The sequence below is a fragment of the Sorex fumeus genome, unplaced genomic scaffold, assembly GCF_029834395.1.
Source record: "Sorex fumeus unplaced genomic scaffold, SorFum_2.1 ptg000006l, whole genome shotgun sequence".
Classification (NCBI taxonomy): domain Eukaryota; kingdom Metazoa; phylum Chordata; class Mammalia; order Eulipotyphla; family Soricidae; genus Sorex; species Sorex fumeus.
Window position 1 is genome coordinate 38,983,969 of NW_026606063.1, and position 18,441 is coordinate 39,002,409.

The 18,441-nt window shown below is 37.2% G+C and overlaps 1 protein-coding gene across 1 annotated transcript in view; it reads left to right on the top strand.

The window, feature by feature from the left end:
• Positions 1-18,441, top strand: part of EXOC6B (exocyst complex component 6B) — a 598,998-nt gene that overhangs the window by 310,664 nt on the left and 269,893 nt on the right. The window contains exons 9-12 of the mRNA XM_056129778.1: positions 10,562-10,645; positions 11,104-11,150; positions 13,716-13,836; positions 17,438-17,509. Coding sequence (XP_055985753.1) covers positions 10,562-10,645; positions 11,104-11,150; positions 13,716-13,836; positions 17,438-17,509 — 324 coding nt within the window. The remainder of the gene's footprint in view (positions 1-10,561; positions 10,646-11,103; positions 11,151-13,715; positions 13,837-17,437; positions 17,510-18,441) is intronic.

Sequence of the window (18,441 nt, forward strand, 5' to 3'; positions counted from 1 at the left end):
TCTATTTTTTAATTCCACATTTTATTTTAATTAAATTTTCATTTAATTATGAGATTACAAATTGTGATATGCCATAAATTACTTTAGTATCAAATTAGTGCTTTAGGCATGCAGTGTGGGTTGGAGGGATAGCACAGCAGGTAGGGCATTTGCCTTGCAAATGGCCAACACTGCTAACCCCAGTTCAATTCCTCCGCCCCTCTTGGAGAGCCCGGCAAGCTACTGAGAGTATCTCGCCCACACGGCAAAGCGTGGCAAGCTACCCGTGATGTATTGGATATGCCAAACACAGTAACAATTGTCACAATGGAGACATTACTGGGCTCACTTGAGCAAATTGATGAACAATGGGAGGACAGTGACAGTGACAGGCATGCAGTATTTTATTATACCACACCCTCCTACAAGTGCCTATATCCCTCTGCCAGTGTCCTTATATTTCCATAATAGTGTGAAATTAAGTTTGTATCAGTCAGAATAGTGACCACAGCTGCCTCTGAGTGTGGTGCTGGGTATCTAAAATGGTGGGGTGCAGGTACTCCGGAAAATACCTTGGAAGTTTCATCAAAAACAACACATTGAATTATCTTGTGACCCAGTAAATGTACCTTTAGGCATTTATACTAAAAGTGAAAGCGTAATATATTTTCTATCATAAATGTCAATAGCAGATTATTCATTATATCTTCCAAATGGAAAAAGCCTGGATGCCCTTCAGTTAGTGGGTTATTTAATTATGGTACTTTATATCATATTAAGGAATATTACTAGGTAATATAAAGGAATGAATTATTGATATTTGCAGCAACCTGGCTGAATCTCCAGAAATTTATGTGGAGTGAAATGAGTTCATTTCAAAGGTTCATGTTGTAAAATTCCACTTGTGTAAAATTTTAAATGACAAATTATAGAAATGCAGAATGGGTTATTGCTCATCGAATGTTCGGTAGGGGCTAGGAGTCAATGGATATAAGTACAATTATAAAAAAAAAAACTAAAAGGACCCTTGTACTTTTGGAAATGGCCCCTTGAATGTTCCTAGCTGTGATACTGGGATACTGTACATGTACTTTTCTAAGATAATTACTATTAGAAAATCAGTGGTAAAGATCATTGATCTGCCTCTTCTTCAGGTAAATTGACAATTCTCTCTTAACAAGAAGTTTAATTAAAGGAATGCTATTGAAGCAAATTTCATTCAACTTTTGTTTTTCTTTTTTTTCTCTAAACCTATAGTATTAACATTTTTTAACTAAATATTCACCTATTATTTGTTCATTCTGTCTGTTTCTAGATATGCTGTCAATTTCTCTGAACATCTGAAGTTTAATATGACAGATTATTTTTAGCTTCTAAGTTTGTTTCTGTACAACATCTGTAATAGACAGGGAAGAGAATAGATTTATTTATACAATTTTTTTCTACACTCACTTAACTATATAAAGAGCAGTTTTTGGGGGTGTTTGTGTGTGGCAAATTTGATTTTAAAATGCAGGAATGGCCATATGTCTTTAATAAAGCAGCCTTTATATATATCATAAAATACATGTATAGGTCTTTCAGTTTATAAAGTACTTCGACGGAGCCTCAGATTTAGCAATTTTCCTGGCATTGCCTTCCTTTATATACGTGGGAAGTCACTTAAAAGCTATACGCTTAGCTCTTTCTGTATAAAATCTTATACTGTATTTTCTGTTAGGCCATTACTTTCTATTGTGAGGGCTATTAAGAAAATCTCACTGCCCCATCTCCACAAAGTGATCTTCGGTAACAGCTCTGACAGAGCAGCATTTTTTAATATACATTTTTTAGCTACCACGTTTTTCTATTAGCTCTTTAGTAATTGTGTAGAGACCCTCATCATTTGGCAACATGGAATAGATTCAGTGATTTGCCTGGGAGATTTTCATCTTTCAAATTGCGAAACATTGAAGCAGTTAAAAAGTCTGGCAGTCTTTTGCAGACCACAATACCCAAAAGGAGAGAGAGAACACAGGGGATTGCCCTGCCACAGAGGCAGGGGGGGATGGGGGGATGGGGGTGTGGGGGATATTATCCATGGTGGTGGAAAATGGGCACTGGTGGAGGGATGGGTATCTGATCATTGTATAATCAAACCCAAGCACAAAAAATTGTAAATCTACAACTGTACCTCATGGTGTTTCACTAATAAAAAAAATTAAAAAAAAAAAAAGTCTGGCAGGTGTGCATTAGAAGAGACTTTCCTTAGGAATACTAAAATTGTAGTAGGAGAACACCAAATTAGGCGGGAAAGTAATATTGAAGTCCACTAAATTTAACAAACAAAAACATAAGTACAGGAGACTTAACTAGCAAATAACAGCTTAGGCAAGGGCTTAGCAATCCTGTGATATGATATAACAATTTTTGCATGAAATTAATTTTGTATATAAGGTAAAGGTAAAGGCCCTCCTGTTGTTCATCAATTTGCTTGAGCGGGCCCAGTAACGTCTCCATTGGAGACTTTGTTGTTACTGTGTTTGGCATGTTGAATACGTCACGGGGAGCTTGCCAGGCCCTGCCGTGCGGGCGAGATACTCTCGGTAGCTTGCCGGGCTCTCCGAGAGGGGTGGAGGAATCGAACTCGGGTCGGCCATGTTGGCTGCGTGCAGGGCAAATGCCCTACTGCTGTGCTATCGCTCCAGCCCAATTTTGTATATACTTATTGATTTTGATATCAGAGCTCTGTTATCTAATCAATTTTAATGCTAGAATTGTATCAACGGTTACATTAAAATAAATGAAAAAATAGAAAAAAGAAGAAAATCTGGCAAGTGTGGATTTGGGCCATTGAATAGTAATCGGAAAATACCAACTTTGGAAACAGACCTTTGGAGAAAGTGAAGAAAATTTTGCTTTTTTTTTTTAACACTAATTAAAGGAAAGCCTCTCCTTTCTTTTCATGCTTAGACATTTAGTTCTTGAGTAATGGTTGGTGGCCAATGTTGGGCTATTAATTTGTTTTACTTCTTTGTTTACATATTTCAATCACAATCCTGGCTACTGAAAAGGACCACTGAAAAGAATGATGGGGTTTATAGGAGTATAATTTCAATTGTAGTACCTTTTTCCTTAAGAGTAAAATAATTTGAAGCAAATTATTTTATATTAAAAGTTTTGTCAGTATAAAGTACCCTCTAAATGCCTTCCAGTTGATTAAAATGTATCATAGTTATATTGTGATGTGCATTTAGTATATTGAGATCCACTGTTACAAGACAATACTTTAAAGTTAGGGTTTTCCTAACAAAAGGGACACTTACCTTAAAAGTGAAATTCAAATCTTTCCTTCATCAATTACCTTAATCTTAGAGGAAGTCTGGGGTTTTGTTTTAGCCAGGTAGGTAGGTTGTAATTTTAAGCATTTTGGTTTGCTAAGCATGATTAAGACACTGTTCCCTTTGAGGTTTACCCTTTCGCTTCTGAGGTATAACTGTTTATCATCTTGGGTCAAAGGTTATAAAAAGTAGTCATCAATTAAAGCTTTATTGGTTGTAATTGGTAATGCTATGAAAGGAACCAGCCAAACCAAATCTGATAATAAAAGACTCTTTGTTAAAATATTTAATGAATTAACACTCTCTCTTGGAAGGGGGAAACTAATTACAAAGCCCAGGGTTGTTAATCATAATGTTTACTTTCTTCAAAAGCACAGACTCAACCACTCCATAATCATTAGACATTAGATTTCTTTTTTCCCTCTCTCTTTCTTCTTTCCTTTTTTCCTTCCTTCCTTCCTTCCTTCCTTCCTTCCTTCCTTCCTTCCTTCCATTCTCTCTTTCTTTTTCTCTTTCTTTCCTTCTTTTTTGAATCCTGCAGACTCACATCCCCAGAGGGGATGTTCTTTCTATGGCTCAGACTTGGGCTATGGCAGGAGGAGGAAATACCAAGACAAACATAAGTTATAAAGGCCATCTTAAAAATAAACAGGACTCTGTTAGAATGTCAGACTGCCTTTGCTCTCTTCAAAAAGGGTCAGAAGTTTATGTAGATTTATTTTTTAGGCTAATTGAGTGATATCAAGAATCGGGGCATTTGGAAAGTAATGGTGTTTTTTTAATAATAAATTATCTACCGGAGCAATTATCCTTTCCCTGTACATAGCTTTTTCTTTTCCTGAGGTGTTTTGGCAGTTTTGCGGCTCTTGAGTTTTAGACATTTGTCAAAATCCTAACATATGTAAGTGGAGCTGTGACAGATCTCCACAACCCTGTATGACCGTGCCATGGGAACTTGGAATGGACTTTTACATCTGGTTTCCAGTGTTTCTCAATTGAAGCAATAGGGGGCACCTAGGGTTTGTTCTTTACACATGTTTCTGTAGTCTGATCTTTAGGGTAGTTCTAATGAAAGAAAATCCTGCTTGGGCCTGCTGTGCAAATTAGCCATATGGTGAAGTGTAATATCCCGCTGAACATCATTATGGGGTCCTATGAAAAGTGCTCCCCTTTTCACATGGAAGCAAATTAAAATGGCCCTTTCAGGGTACTTTTTTTTTTTAAACTCTGAATAAACCTGTCTTCACTTGGGTGCCGGGACAGTTAAAAGGGAGTTCCAGCTGCAGTTGGGGTGGTGAAATTACAGGTTTTGCCCAAGACCAAATGGAAATATTGCTTCCTGTAAGTAAAGCCAGAATAACAATGGTGTTTCTTCCCTCCTTCCACTTCCCTCCCTGTTCTTTGTGTTCTTGTCCTTCGCTGCTCGCCTAACCCAAAGTTAATTTTCTGTTATTGTGATGGATGAGAAGGCCTCAGCCACCATTCCAATAGACACCTTACCAATTTCCTTCAGGGATGGCCAAACTGATAAAAATTCGGGTAGCAAAATAATTGGCACAGTAAACAGTAAATATTTAATGAAGATGACAGAAGGTCTGTCCTTCTTTGTCTGCTGTGTAGAGGTTGTTTGATCCTGTGTATGCTCATTTTTTAAAAGATTTTCACAAAATCAAATGCGCAGATACCACCAGCATTTGTAAGCACAGGGCCCAGTAACTGTATGATGCGCCTGGTGTCTGTGTTGCAATACATTGCCACCTTTTTATGAAATTCGTAGAAAGATCTTTTATCAGCCTCTTCTTCTTCACTCCCACCCCTGAGCAAGGATCATGTCACTTGGTCTTACTTGATTCCTGGTGCGTAGTTGTAACCTTTCCAGGTAAAATATCACTGTGAGCCTTGTTAATAATACACTTGACTACTTTCTCAGACAGAAACAAAAAAATGTCGCTCATTTGCCCACATGGAGTGGCAGTCCCCTATGTGCTATCTGTGTTTATAGCCAAATGAGTGTCTGAGCGCCTACATACATGAGAAATCCAATGTTGTCCCTCGTTTTTTTATTTTTGAACATTTATTCACAACTCATTTTGTTTCTAGCATTTGCATGGTGACAGTTTATGGCACGTGTTGGAAAAGCTGGTCAAGTAGTATTTTTCAATAAAAGTATGTCACACTGTGTATGCTAGAATGAGAGAGAGAGAGAGAGAGAGAGAGAGAGAGAGAGAGAGAGAGATGGAGAGGGAGAGAAGGAGATTATATGGATTAAGGCTCACACTCTGCATATGGCCAACACTGGCCTAGTCTCTGGCATGGCACAGCCTTCTGGGCATTGCCAGGCATGGCCCTGAAGTACTCACTGCTTTAGTAGCATCACATCCTCCTGTCCTCCCATTGAACTCCTGGTCTGGTTGGCCAACAGTTGGCTGGATGGGCCCCTGGGCCTCCTTAGTACCACTGGAGAGCATGCCCCCATTCCCCCGCCAAAAATAAATAAATAAATAAATGTGATTATATTAAATTAGTATATCGGAGAAAAGGTGTTTTACTATAAAGTTCGGTGAAAGGAGCATATACAATATGATCATATTTATGTATGTAAAATTCATAGGTATAGATATATATAAATACTTGTATTTAGTATAGTAAGGTGTAAGGAAATACACATGCAAAAACATAAACACACTCGAAAAAGTAAACAGTGATGATCTATGATTGATTACTAATGACTTTTGTTTTTCTCTTTGCTTTATGACTACTGTTTCCTTTTTTTAAAAACTGCATGTGTTACTTTTGTAATTAATGACACTTTAAAGAGAGAGAAACCAAACACAGCTAGAAGTAAAAGATTTTTTAAAGTAACTTTTCCCAGAAATGTCTGTCTATTGAGTTGAAGTTTAAATATCTTAACATAATTGATAAAGCCCATTAGTCTCATTTCTTGTCATCCCTCTCCTTTATCTCTTAAAATTTTAGCTATGAAGAACTTTTTCAATTCATAGGATGTGTGATGCCCTTTTTCCTTTGAACTTCTGTATTTTTACAAGGAACAGTTCCCCCACTTCTCTTCACCTGGTTTTTTTCCTTCTGACTCATTCTTCAAATTTTAGTATAAATGTCATTTTTTTTTTCTGGAAAGCTTTCTTTGACATTTTTCTTACCCATGAAACACACACACACAGACACATACACACACGCACACACACACCAGTCCAATCCACAGGATTCCATAGTTTATTTTTAATACAATTGAATGTTTAATTGCTGGTACAGTAGACTATAAATTCTTTGAAAATAGGGACCATTCCGAGAGTCCATAATAATGGAAGTGACTTGTTTTTCTCTGATATGGTCATTTAATTGTTCTAAAACCTATAGAACATTGTTTTATAATACAAAATGTGCAGCAAAATTTTTCCAGCTCTTTGTTTTATAATTTATTTCCGTATATTTTGAATAGCACTTTTTTAATTTAAAAAAAGAATCATTAAAGAATTTTGAACCTGAAGTGGCAAATCTCTGTAGTTCATTAACCGATTTATGAATAAGAGAGGCACTTCATCAGTTACTCAGTTGGACTGCTGACTGCTCAGACATTTACTTCTCAAGTTCTACCTGTAAGCATTAAGTTGAAAAAATTGGCAGAGGAAATAGAATAATCAAAAGTGAATTTATTTAGCAGCCACTAGGGAAAACCTAACTCATTTTGTAAATGAGGAAGCCAGACCTATTAGATAAATTGGTCTTTACTTCTGTTTTTGTTCTCTCCATGAATAGGTGAAGGAAAAATTTGTATCTACTTTAGAATTAAGGAAAAGTTTTTGATTCGGTTTTTATATTCATTTTCAGTTTGTGTATTTTCTACCATTTACAACAAATACTTTAATTAGTATATTGTGGTCTAATTAGGGAGAAGTCTTTTCCTAAATTTCCAGCTAAGTGTATTTTGGCTCTAACTCATGTTGAATATGTAACGTCACACTAGAATAATAAAGGGCCTTTGGTACTGTTCACTTAAAATGAAAAGCCCTTCAGTGTGTACAGAATGTAATTGACATTTAATAATACCACTTTGTTGTGAAATGGTGACAAGTGGGGAATATCTTAAACAAACCAACAGGCAGTTTCCACTTCTTATTCCTTAAATAGAACCATTTGCTACCTCATTAACTTATGGATTAAGAAAGCCTTGAACTGGCTGGCCTAAGGTTTGATCATTTCACAGGCAGAAAAACTTCAGGCCTATACAGTGATAATTACTTTTGTATTTAAAAATCTTCGTCTTTAAGCTGCACCAGGGGTCAGCAAACCATGGTCCATTGGCTAAATCTAGTCTGCTGCCTGTGTCTGTATGACCGGTTAACTAGAAATGACTTTTACATTTTCAAGGGTCAGTTGAAAATTCACAGGAAGAATATTTCATGACAGGTGAAGAGTACATGAAATTTTGATTTCAGTTTTCCCAAATTAGGCTTGCTTGGAACAAAGGCACGTTCATTATGGATTTTGTATGTGGCTGCTTTTGTGTCATGCTTGTGGAGTTACAGTTATTTATAGCAAAGACTATAGGGCTCACCAAGCTGAAAAATATTTACTATCCTGCCCTGTACAGAAAACACTTACCAATAACTGATCTATACTATTGAGATTGCATATTTATTATCCTAAACCAGCTCTCCCAATCTAGTGACCTAATAAAGAAAGTCATGTTGAATAAACTTCAGACTTTAATGAGGGTAGAGGAGAATGAATCACACTGTGCATAAAGTTCATACTTTTTCACATCAACAAGGATTTATCTTTCCTCATCGATTTCTTATTTTTATTTTTTATTTTTTTCCTCCTCCTCCTCTTCTTTCTCCTCTTCCTCCTTATTTCTCCTCATTCCTTCTCCTCATGCCTCCTCCTCCTCCTCCTCCTCCTTCTCTTCATCCTCTTTCTCCTCCTCCTCCTCCTCCTCCTTCTCCTCCTCCTCCTCTTCCTCCTCCTTCTCCTCCCCCCTCTTCTTCCTTTGCTCTTCCTGCTTCTTCTGTGGGTAGAATACCCATTAGGGTCAGGGCTTACTTCTGACTCCTCGTGGTGCTATGGAGACCATGTGCAGTGCCAGGAATTGAATGGAGGTCAGTTGTTTGCAAGGCAAGTGCTTTATCACTACTCTGTCAATCTGGCCTTCTCTTACTCTTTTAAAATAAGCACTTAAATAGTGATTGTTATTAATCAGCCACTGTTCTAAAAGCATTATAACTTTCTAACAACCTTTAGAACATAGGAGGTTGGCATCTCCACAGATGAAAACCATAACACATATACTAAATAAAGTTAAACAGTAGAAGTTCAATTAAAGGAATAACATGTTAAATTAGAAATTATATGAGTTATACCACTAGTGAAATACACAGCCATGATTTGAATAGTTTTCTGATTCTGAAATAAGAGCTTTTAACCACTGCGTTGTGTTATCTCTTATTCTACTCTTGTCTGTTTAGAAAGTAGAAAATTCTACTCTTGATTAAGAGTAAAATTTATTAATGATGATGAATGGAGTTTGAAAAATTTTGCGCTTACATTAATTTCTTAGGGCTGTTGTAACAAAATACCACTACTGAGTGTATTAGAGTAACACAAATGGATTCTGTCACAGTTTTGGACACTAGAGGACCAAAATAAAGGTGACAAAAGGTTATTGTTCCCCTAAGACTGTGGGGACCATCCATCCTTCCATGCCTCTTCTTAGACCCTGGAGGTGGCCAGCTTGGATTTCTGTCCTTACCTTGCAGCTGAGTGACCATGGCCTCTTCTAGACACACGTGGCACTTCCTCACAATTCTCTAGTACCATTTTCTCCTTTTGTTTTGTTGTTGTTTGTTTGGCTAGTAGTGCTAGCCAAACCTAGTAGTGCTAAGGGGTTACTCGCAGCTCTTTGTTCAGAATATGGTCCTGGTGATGCTTGGTGGGGGGTTCATGTGTTGGGTTCTCATGTGTGCAGGCATTCAGCCCTTTGAGTTATCTCTCCTGCCTCTCCTCTTGTTTTAAGGATAACTGCTTCAAGGTCACCTTCATAATTTGAATTTATTTACTTTATTTTTAAACCTTTTTTTCTTTTATTGCATCACTGTGAGATAGTTACAAACTTTCAGGATTAAGTTTCATTCATACAATGTTCGAATATCCATCCCTCCACCAGTACATATTTTCCACCACCAATGTCTCCAGTATTCACTGTCCCACCACCCCCACACCCGACGTGCCACCCCACCCCATTCTACCCCCTCCCTCTGCGGCTGGAACATTCCATCTTATTCTCTCTCTACTTTGGGGCCTTGCAGTTTGCAACACAGATACTAAGAGGCCATCATGTTTGGTCCTTAGTCTACTTTCAGTATGCATCTGCCATCCCAGTCGATCCCTCCAACCATCATTTACTTAGTGTTCCCTTCTTCATCCCAACTGCCTTTTCCCCAACATGTGAGGCTGGCTTCCAATTTGTGGAGCTGTCATCCTGCCCATTATTTCTGCTGTCCTAAGGTGTTAGTCTCATATTATGTTATTTTATATTGAATTTAATTGAACTAGATAGGTCTGCAGTGACCCCTTTTCTTTAAAAAGATAAATAAAATCAGTTTCTGAGGTCCTGTGAAGGACATAAATGTTGAGAGGACACAGTTCAATCAGTTACAGAGCTCATTAGTCAACTGATGGACTTAGAACACCTTTTACTCTAAGCCCCGAAATCCTAAGTGAAGAGTGGGAACACCAAGACTTCTGATACTCTTGACTCTTTTTTGGTATTAATCCTACGCTAGATTTTGTTCTATTTGAGAAGACTGTTTGATTGTTCCAAGCTTGTGTCTTTTTCTTGCTTTTCTTTGCCCCTTTGTTCTGATTTATTGAGACTAAGTTTTATTCTGGACATTTTTCTGGAATGTTCTGTGACTTTTTTCAACTGTTATTATAACCTATGAGAACATTGGTTTGACTTCTTTCTTGTGAGTTTGTGATTATTGATTCAGAAACCAGGTTTAGTATGTTTGTTGGTGGTTGAGTTCTGGCTGTTTCCTCTTTGTGTTCATTCCTAAGGGATTTGTAAATAAGGTTCAATTAATGGTAATAGTTATTTTTTTTTCCTGTGATTATTACTATGGTTAAAAAGGCAGATTTTGAGGAAATGTGTGACTTCCTCAACTACAGCTTTTCATTTTACGTGAAATACTAGAGTATTTGGCACAATTTTGCCAACCTTTTTCCTTTCATTTATTTCACAGGGTGCCCGGGAAACATTTGAGAACTACTACCGAAAGCAGAGGCGAAAACAGGCTCGTTTGGTGCTACAGCCTCCGTCTAACATGGTAGGATATTAACTCTAATTCTCTCCCTTTTTCACTCTCCTTCCTTAGGGTCTTTTAAATATTTTTCATATATGCTTTTCCCTACCCCTTGATAATTTCTGTGGGGCCACATGCAAGGTGCTAGGAGCCCTCGGGACACTTCTGGAGGTGCTGGAGGAGAGCAGGCAGTGCCATGGATTGAATCAGTACCTGTCAGGTCAAGGGCACACTCTGGCCACTTGGTCTGTATCCTTTACCCTTTTGCATGTTTTGTCATTCTGACACCCTTATAGTTGGAGGTGTCTTGCAGTAAGAAAATTGCAGCTAGCATCTGTTGATTGCCTTGTGTGCCTTGTCTCATACTTGCCCCATAGCCTTATAGTCTTGGAAACTGAGCCCTGAGAAGTTATATATAAATTATTTTAATTTTGTCTTAATGTATCACAACAAATGGTGACATTGTTTCTTTTTTATTGCAGCATGAAACTTTAGATGGCTACAGAAAGTATTTTAATCAAATTGTAGGGTAGGTATATATTTATATGTATATACACATAAATTTACAATTTTCATACATAGATTGAAAAGACTTGGAAGAATGTAGTTTCCTTCACAAAATTACTTTTTTTTTTTAAATACCAAAGGTGTGATTTTTATCTTTTGGTGATTCCAGAGGAATCCCTTCTTGATTTCAGTATTATATTATTGAATTATATTTTATTATTCATTTTTTTGTATGTGTGGCTGAAAAAATTGTTCAGTTGTGATTTTGTTATACTTGATGTTTTATTTCTCAATTCTTATTAAGATGGAATTAAGTATGAGCAAAAATTGGCAAACTCTTTCTAAAAGAATCAAATAGTAAAGTCTATTAGGCTCAGTAGGTTATAGGGAGTCTGCCACTCTATCCAGCTCTATCATGGTGTGACAGCAGCTATAGACAGCGTATAAATGCGTCTGCAGGGCAATGGGCCAGATTAGTTTCATTGCCTGTATAGCTTGCCACCCTATCTATTGTTTATATAATAATGGAATTGCAGTTGCCAAATAAACATCCCAAATATAGCTAGTTTTTTTTTTACTTTTTTTGAATTGAAAAATGATGACTTTGAAACTGAAAGAAAAGGAAACAAGTTGCATTATCTCCTGACTTTTCTTTCTTCAGATTCATATTGTTTCAATAAAATTGATAGTTTTTGTATTAAGATATATAATAAATTTTTTCTGTATTAAGATTTGTTTAATATAGTATAAACATTTAAGCAAGTTAGATGAAGATATATTTTTAGTACATCTTCTGTTAATTTAAAAATATATTAATAGCCTCATGTTATGATTTTTAGTTATTTGTATTTTGGTTATGGTATTTTGGCCCCAAACTGTTGGATGCTCTGGGGCTACTCCTGATGTTTCTTGAGGACCATGTGTACCTGGAGCTTCCTCATGCACAACATGTATTCCAGCTCTTTGAGCCATCTCCTAAGTTCCTGACCTGGTGTTTTTAAATATTTTCAAGTTATGTTTCTGATCACCGTGATTGATTGTGATTGTCCTCCCGTTGCTCATTGATTTGCTCGCGCGGGCCCACTAACGTCTCCATTGTGAGACTTGTTACTGCGTTTGGCATATTGAATATGTCACCGGGAGCTTGCAAGGCTTTGCCCTGTGGGTAAGATACTTGTAGGGCTGGAGCAATAGCACAGCGATAGGGCGTTTGCCTTGCGCACAGCCAGCCCAGCCAAGCTATGTTCGATTCCTCCGCCCCTCTTGGAGAAACCAGCAAGCTACCGAGAGTATCTCCCCTGCACGGCAAAGCCTGGCAAGCTACCCGTGATGAATTCGATATGCCAAACACAGTAACAGGAAGTCTCAAAATGGAGACATTACTGGGCCCCCTCTAGCTAGAACAATAGGACACTGTTTGTTTGTTTGTTTATGTTTCTGATATTTTAAAATGTTTCAAAATTTTGAAACAGTTACCTCTGCTTTTGATTGCTAGTTAAAAGCTGACTTGGAAGGAAATCCCATTCTTTTTTAACAGAAGTGCTTGAGAAGATATTGTGATAAGAAATAAAATTCTAAGTCCAAGAAGTCTTTTTATTTATGATATCAAACTGCTTTTTTTTTTCTTTTTGGGTGACACCTGATGAGGCACAGGGATTGCTCCTGGCTCTGCACTTAGGAATTACTCCTGGCGGTGTTTGGGGGATCATATGGGATGTTGGGAATCGAACCCTGGTCTTTCATGTGCAAGCAAACGCCCTACCCGCTGTGCTACCACTCCAGCTCCTCAAACTGCTTTCTTTATGGGGGGCAAAGTGGCAACTTAAAAATTCATGGCATCTTGCCTGCCTGGAGGGGAAAGGGTGTTGCTCCATTCGCCCTCTCCTCTCTGGAAAGAAAGATGGTGGCCGAATGGGAGCCTTGTGGAGAGCAGGTCTGAGCCGGGGGTGGGGGCGCGACTGAAACTTCATGGAAGGGGGGGAGGGGCGTTCCGGCCCGTCCTTCACGCCCTACCAAGGTCACCAGTTACCCCCCACAAGTGGCTCTCCGGCACGGCCACGGCCTCAGAAGCACAGAAACCAATCTCTTAATTATCTGACTCTCAGTAGAAATACTTCCAGGGTTAATAAATAAAATAGCAGAAATCCAGGCCGCAATAGCAACATCATTTAATTCTTGAACCCAGCTGTAGAAAGCAGATCATTTCACAATGCTTTTTCAGCATGGCTGATTTGGGGGGGGGGGGGGGGCGGTAAAGTCTAAATAATAATGGTGCAACTTTTATCGAAACAATGAAGCTAATCAAAGTAGATAGAGTGTTAACTAGAATTCATCTGCCCCACAGGCATTGGGGGGTGGGGGTTTATTGGGGTCCTTCGTGGTGAAAAATAAGTATTGGTAAAGGGAAATGTGATTGATATTTGCATGACCGAGACCTAAACCTGAAAGTTTTGTAACTTTTCCCACAGCGATTCAATAAATAAATTAAAAAAAATTCATGGCAGGTCTTTTTGCTTGTGAAATTCTAGAGATTAGAGTCAATTGTAATTTCTGACACCTTGTACTTTCCTTTTTTCCTCAATTTTAGCTTTTTTGTGGTGGAAGATCACATATTACATACCACCCAGGGCTTGGTAAATAGAGCCTACATTGATGAACTGTGGGAAATGGCGCTGTCAAAAACCATTGCAGCACTCCGCACCCACTCGGTATGTAGCAGAAATTCTTTCTTAGAGCTGATTATCTAAGCACAATCGGTGTCTCATTGCTTTTAAACCATCACCTCCGTGTTGTTTGGAATCACCCTTTCAACTCTTTTCTTACAGACATATGGAAGCTACTTGAAATGGCCATTTTCTTTACCACAGAGCCCACTTTTGTGAATACTCTTTGCAAGAAGATAGCTAGATCACCCCTATTGATTCCTTCCTATGTGTCAAGCATTATTAAGTGTATTTCATTTCTATTTAATATTCAGTGCAACCCTATACAGATTTATCATGATTATATTTACTTATGGCTTAAGAACTGCCTATTGTCATACACTGGAGTAAACGTTGGATGGAATAATGCCAGCATACATGTTTCTGGGCAGTGTTCCTTCGTGCCTAATAACTGCGATTGTGATTTATCATTTCTTATAATGTATGCAATTAAAATATAAAGATAAATTAGAACAACCAACAGGCTACATGTTTTTGATAGGTTGATCAGATTTGACCCTTGGAGTATTAATGAGTCATTGTGCAAAGATTATTAAAAGACCTAACTCGCATATTGCGGTTTCTAGTATATTTCTCCAGGACTATGTGTAGAATTCCTTCAATTGGAAAATATGCTTTCTTCTTCATTAAGCAGTCATATTCAGTATCATTGAAGGAAGGATACTTTTCAAGTATGCTGATTACAGTGTATCTCTGTGGGACAGATTGATGGAAAGCAAGTTTTACTTTGTAGGTCTATCATATATTCTTTTGTACTGAACCACTTGTCAGTAATTCAGCATCAATCTAGAGGCAGAATGTACATTAGTAATTTCGTAGGGCTGAGAGGCAGGCATGTAGAGTACAGAAGTCATAGGTTAAAGGTACTGATTTCTTTTTGAGGTGAAGAAAATGTTTTAAAATAGACTGTGATTGTACTTTACATGTATGTACAAATATACAAAAAACTAAAAACCATTAAATTATAAACTTTTGATGGGTGAGTTGTATGGCATGGAAATTGTATCTCAACAAAGCTATTAAAAAATAAGTTAGCACCACACACATTTACTCACTGAACCATTTCATCCATTATGAGACAGACTGGTTGATGCCGCAGATGCTAATTCTGTTTCACGACTCTATATATTATGTTATATTACCCAGAAAGCACAACAAAATAAGAACGACTCAAACAATAAAATAATCTGAAAAGCAAGCACTGTCTCAGAAAGATTGTCACTTATCAAAAAATCTGTATATTTTTCTAACTGTTGAGGCATTATTTTATGTTATTCTTTACTTTTTGATTGAATTGTTGGTTTTTGTATAAATTAGAAACTTAAAAAATATTTTTAGATATTAACAAGCACAGTATTCACAGTGCTTATTTCAAAATGTAACAATGACTTCCTAATCTGAGTCAGAATTCAAGTTTCACAAACTAGTAAAAATTGTTGAAAAATCAAGAAATATTCATACCAGTAGTTTGTAGTAAAAGATCTACTAATACAATTGCTACTGGAATTGTTAGTAATAGGGGGGAAACATCACCTGCAAAACTGAAAAAATATTAAAGATTCAAAATTATGGATCAGTATGGTACTATTTGGCCTTTTAAACTCATGTTTAATAGATAGTCAATATTGAATTTCTTTCTTAATATATGATAAGTAAACAAACATGTTGTACTAAGTTAGTGGATTTATACACCCCATATCCATGTCCCTCCTGCTGCTACATGCATATTTTTGGTTTATTTGAGTCCGAATGCATAATGGGCATATATGTTCTATATCTTCTAACCAAATTTTCATTAAAATAGCTGTCAAAAAATTAATTGAAAAGAAAGGCTCTACAAAGCACCACCTGAGAGCCAAAAGTTTTTAAAAATTTCGTTGAATTTCACAAATTCAGATTAGTGACTGTTCATGGGAAAAGAAAATATTACACTGTCAAATAAGATATATTTTTCTAAAAAGTATCTAGGAGTTCTGAAAATTCACAGCCAACTAATACAATGAGCTGGAACAGACCTAGGAAAAAGCATAAGGGAAAAATTCTAATGGGTTCTCCCTTCCAAAAACCTTGACTAGCCAACTACTTACCTAATTTCGTTCACTAGCCTTAGCATTTATAAGAAGAAATAATATTAGTTTTTTTTTTCTTTTTTGGGTCACACCCAGCAATGCGATAGCACAGTGGGTAGGGCGTTTGCCTTGCATGTGGCCGACACGTCCGACCCGAGTTTGATTCCTTCACTCCTCTCAGAGAGCCCAGCAAGCTACTGAGAGCATCTTGCCCGCACGACAAAGCCTGGCAAGCTACCCATGATGTATTCGATATGCCAAACATAGTAACAAGTCTCAATGTTACTGGGCCCGCTCGAGCAAATCGATGGACAATGGGAGGACAGTGACAATGACAGTGACCCGGTGATGCACAGAGATTACTCCTGGCTCATGCATTCAGGAATTACTCCTCACAGTGCTCTGGGGACCATGTGGGATGCTGGGAATTGAACCCGGGTCAACTGTGTGCAAGGCAAATGTTCTACCTGCTGTGCTATCACTCCAGCCCCAATACTAGTTTCTTAGTACTACTTTTGCTTATATTAGTCTGGCTCAGTTTATACAAAGAGCCTGTGGTATGTTTCTTAGAAAATAAGTCTAAAATCTTATTATCTAGTTTTTACTCTGGAGAACCTGGCTTGCTACCGAAAGTATCCTGCCCGCATGGCAGAGTCTGGCAAACTCCCCATGGCGTATTGAATATGCCAAAAACCAGTAACGATGATGGGTCTCATTCTCCTGACCCTGAAAGAGCCTCGAATGTGTTACTTTCTAAAATCTCAGGGCTAGGACAAAAGAGACGTTAATGGTGCCTGCTCGAGAAAATCAGCGAACAACAGGGTGACAGTGATAACAGTGATAACAGGTCGAAAATGGCAGATGAACCATGGCAGCTGTATATATTGATCACTAAGCCCCCTCATTCAAGGAAGAGTCGGAAAATATTTAAGGGAAGTCAAGTACATAAAATAGAAGACAACTGCAAACAAGTTTCTGGCAAATACAAATCATTCATGGATCATATATAGTGCTGGATTGACTGCATGCATGGCAAACACCTGACACTCTGTGCTATCTCTCCAGCCCAAACCTTAAATCTTTTAGAAAATAATACTTGAGGGTATGCTCATCATTTGGAACAAGTACCTAGCTAACTAGATATTAAATAAAATACACATAGCACCAGAAATAAAGATTTATACATTAAATATTAAAACATATTAAAACTACAAGAACTGACCCCACAAAAGATAGTGGGGAAAAAGAGTCACACAGTGAGAAATGACATAATCAGTGAAGAGCTAGTATATAACATGAAAAAGACCCCTGTACATCATAGCAATAAATAGATTTCTGTTTGTTAAAATTGTAGCGTCTGACTTACTTGAATCTTTACTTTGTTCTTCCCTAGACATTAACCGAAAACTGGCTAGTTTTGGATCCTTTCTAGGGAGATTTTACCAGAAAAGCATTAAGCAAGTCATTTTGCTTCGTTTTTTGGTAATTATTTTTTCTTCATATTTTATTTCTTTCAGTCTTACTGCTCTGATCCAAACCTCGTATTAGATTTGAAGAACCTCATTGTGCTTTTTGCGGACACACTTCAGGTTTGTAAACTTTGTTTATATACTTGTTCATATATGTTTGTGTCACGTATAAGTATATTCTGTTTTATACACCTAGTTTAGTATTTCATCTTTTTTTGTTTGTTTTTGTTTTGGGGCTATACTTGGTGGTGCTCAGGGGTTACTCCTGTCTGTATTCTCAGGAATTAGACCTGGTGAACTTTGAGGATGATATGGAATCCCAGGTATAGGTAGAGAAACTGAGTTGGATGTGCACAAGGCAAACACCCTCCTATTGTACTATTGGTCAGTCCTAACGTTTTATTCTTTAACTGTCTTCCCATTATCCTACCAAAGCCTGAGTGAGTACCTTTGATGTATGTTTACTCATTTCCTAGAGCTAGATGGTTTTTTATCTCTTTATAACATTTTCTGCTTATCATCCTGATCTTTTGTGTCTCATAATTACTCCCCTTTCCCTATCCTTAACAAATTAATTAATTCAGCACTTACTAATAGAGATTTTTGAAATTTTAATAATTTAGATATGCTGTCTGTGTGATATTGGAGTTTTTATAATATAACAAAATAATTTTAAAAATTGAGATAATACTAGTTTTTATGGCTGTTAATATCTTAGGGGTACAGTTTTACACCTCTTCAGAGTATATGTTCCTATGCCACACCCACCCCCATGTACTACTATTTCTATTTTGGAATTTCTTAATGTCTTTTGAATAATGATAATTCATTTGAAAAAATAATTTATTGGACAGATAAGCTTTAGAAATGAGTGTGGTAGGTACTATTTCTGTTACTCTTCCATATCTCAAAGGTTTCTAAGTGTTTAAAGAGAAGTTGTAGGGGGAGTTTAGCTGACAGTATACCTTGTATATATTGATTGTATTTTTCATTTAAAGAATTTATTCTGGTCTAGATATTTTGATTTGTAACTTTTAATTCTTAAGAGATAA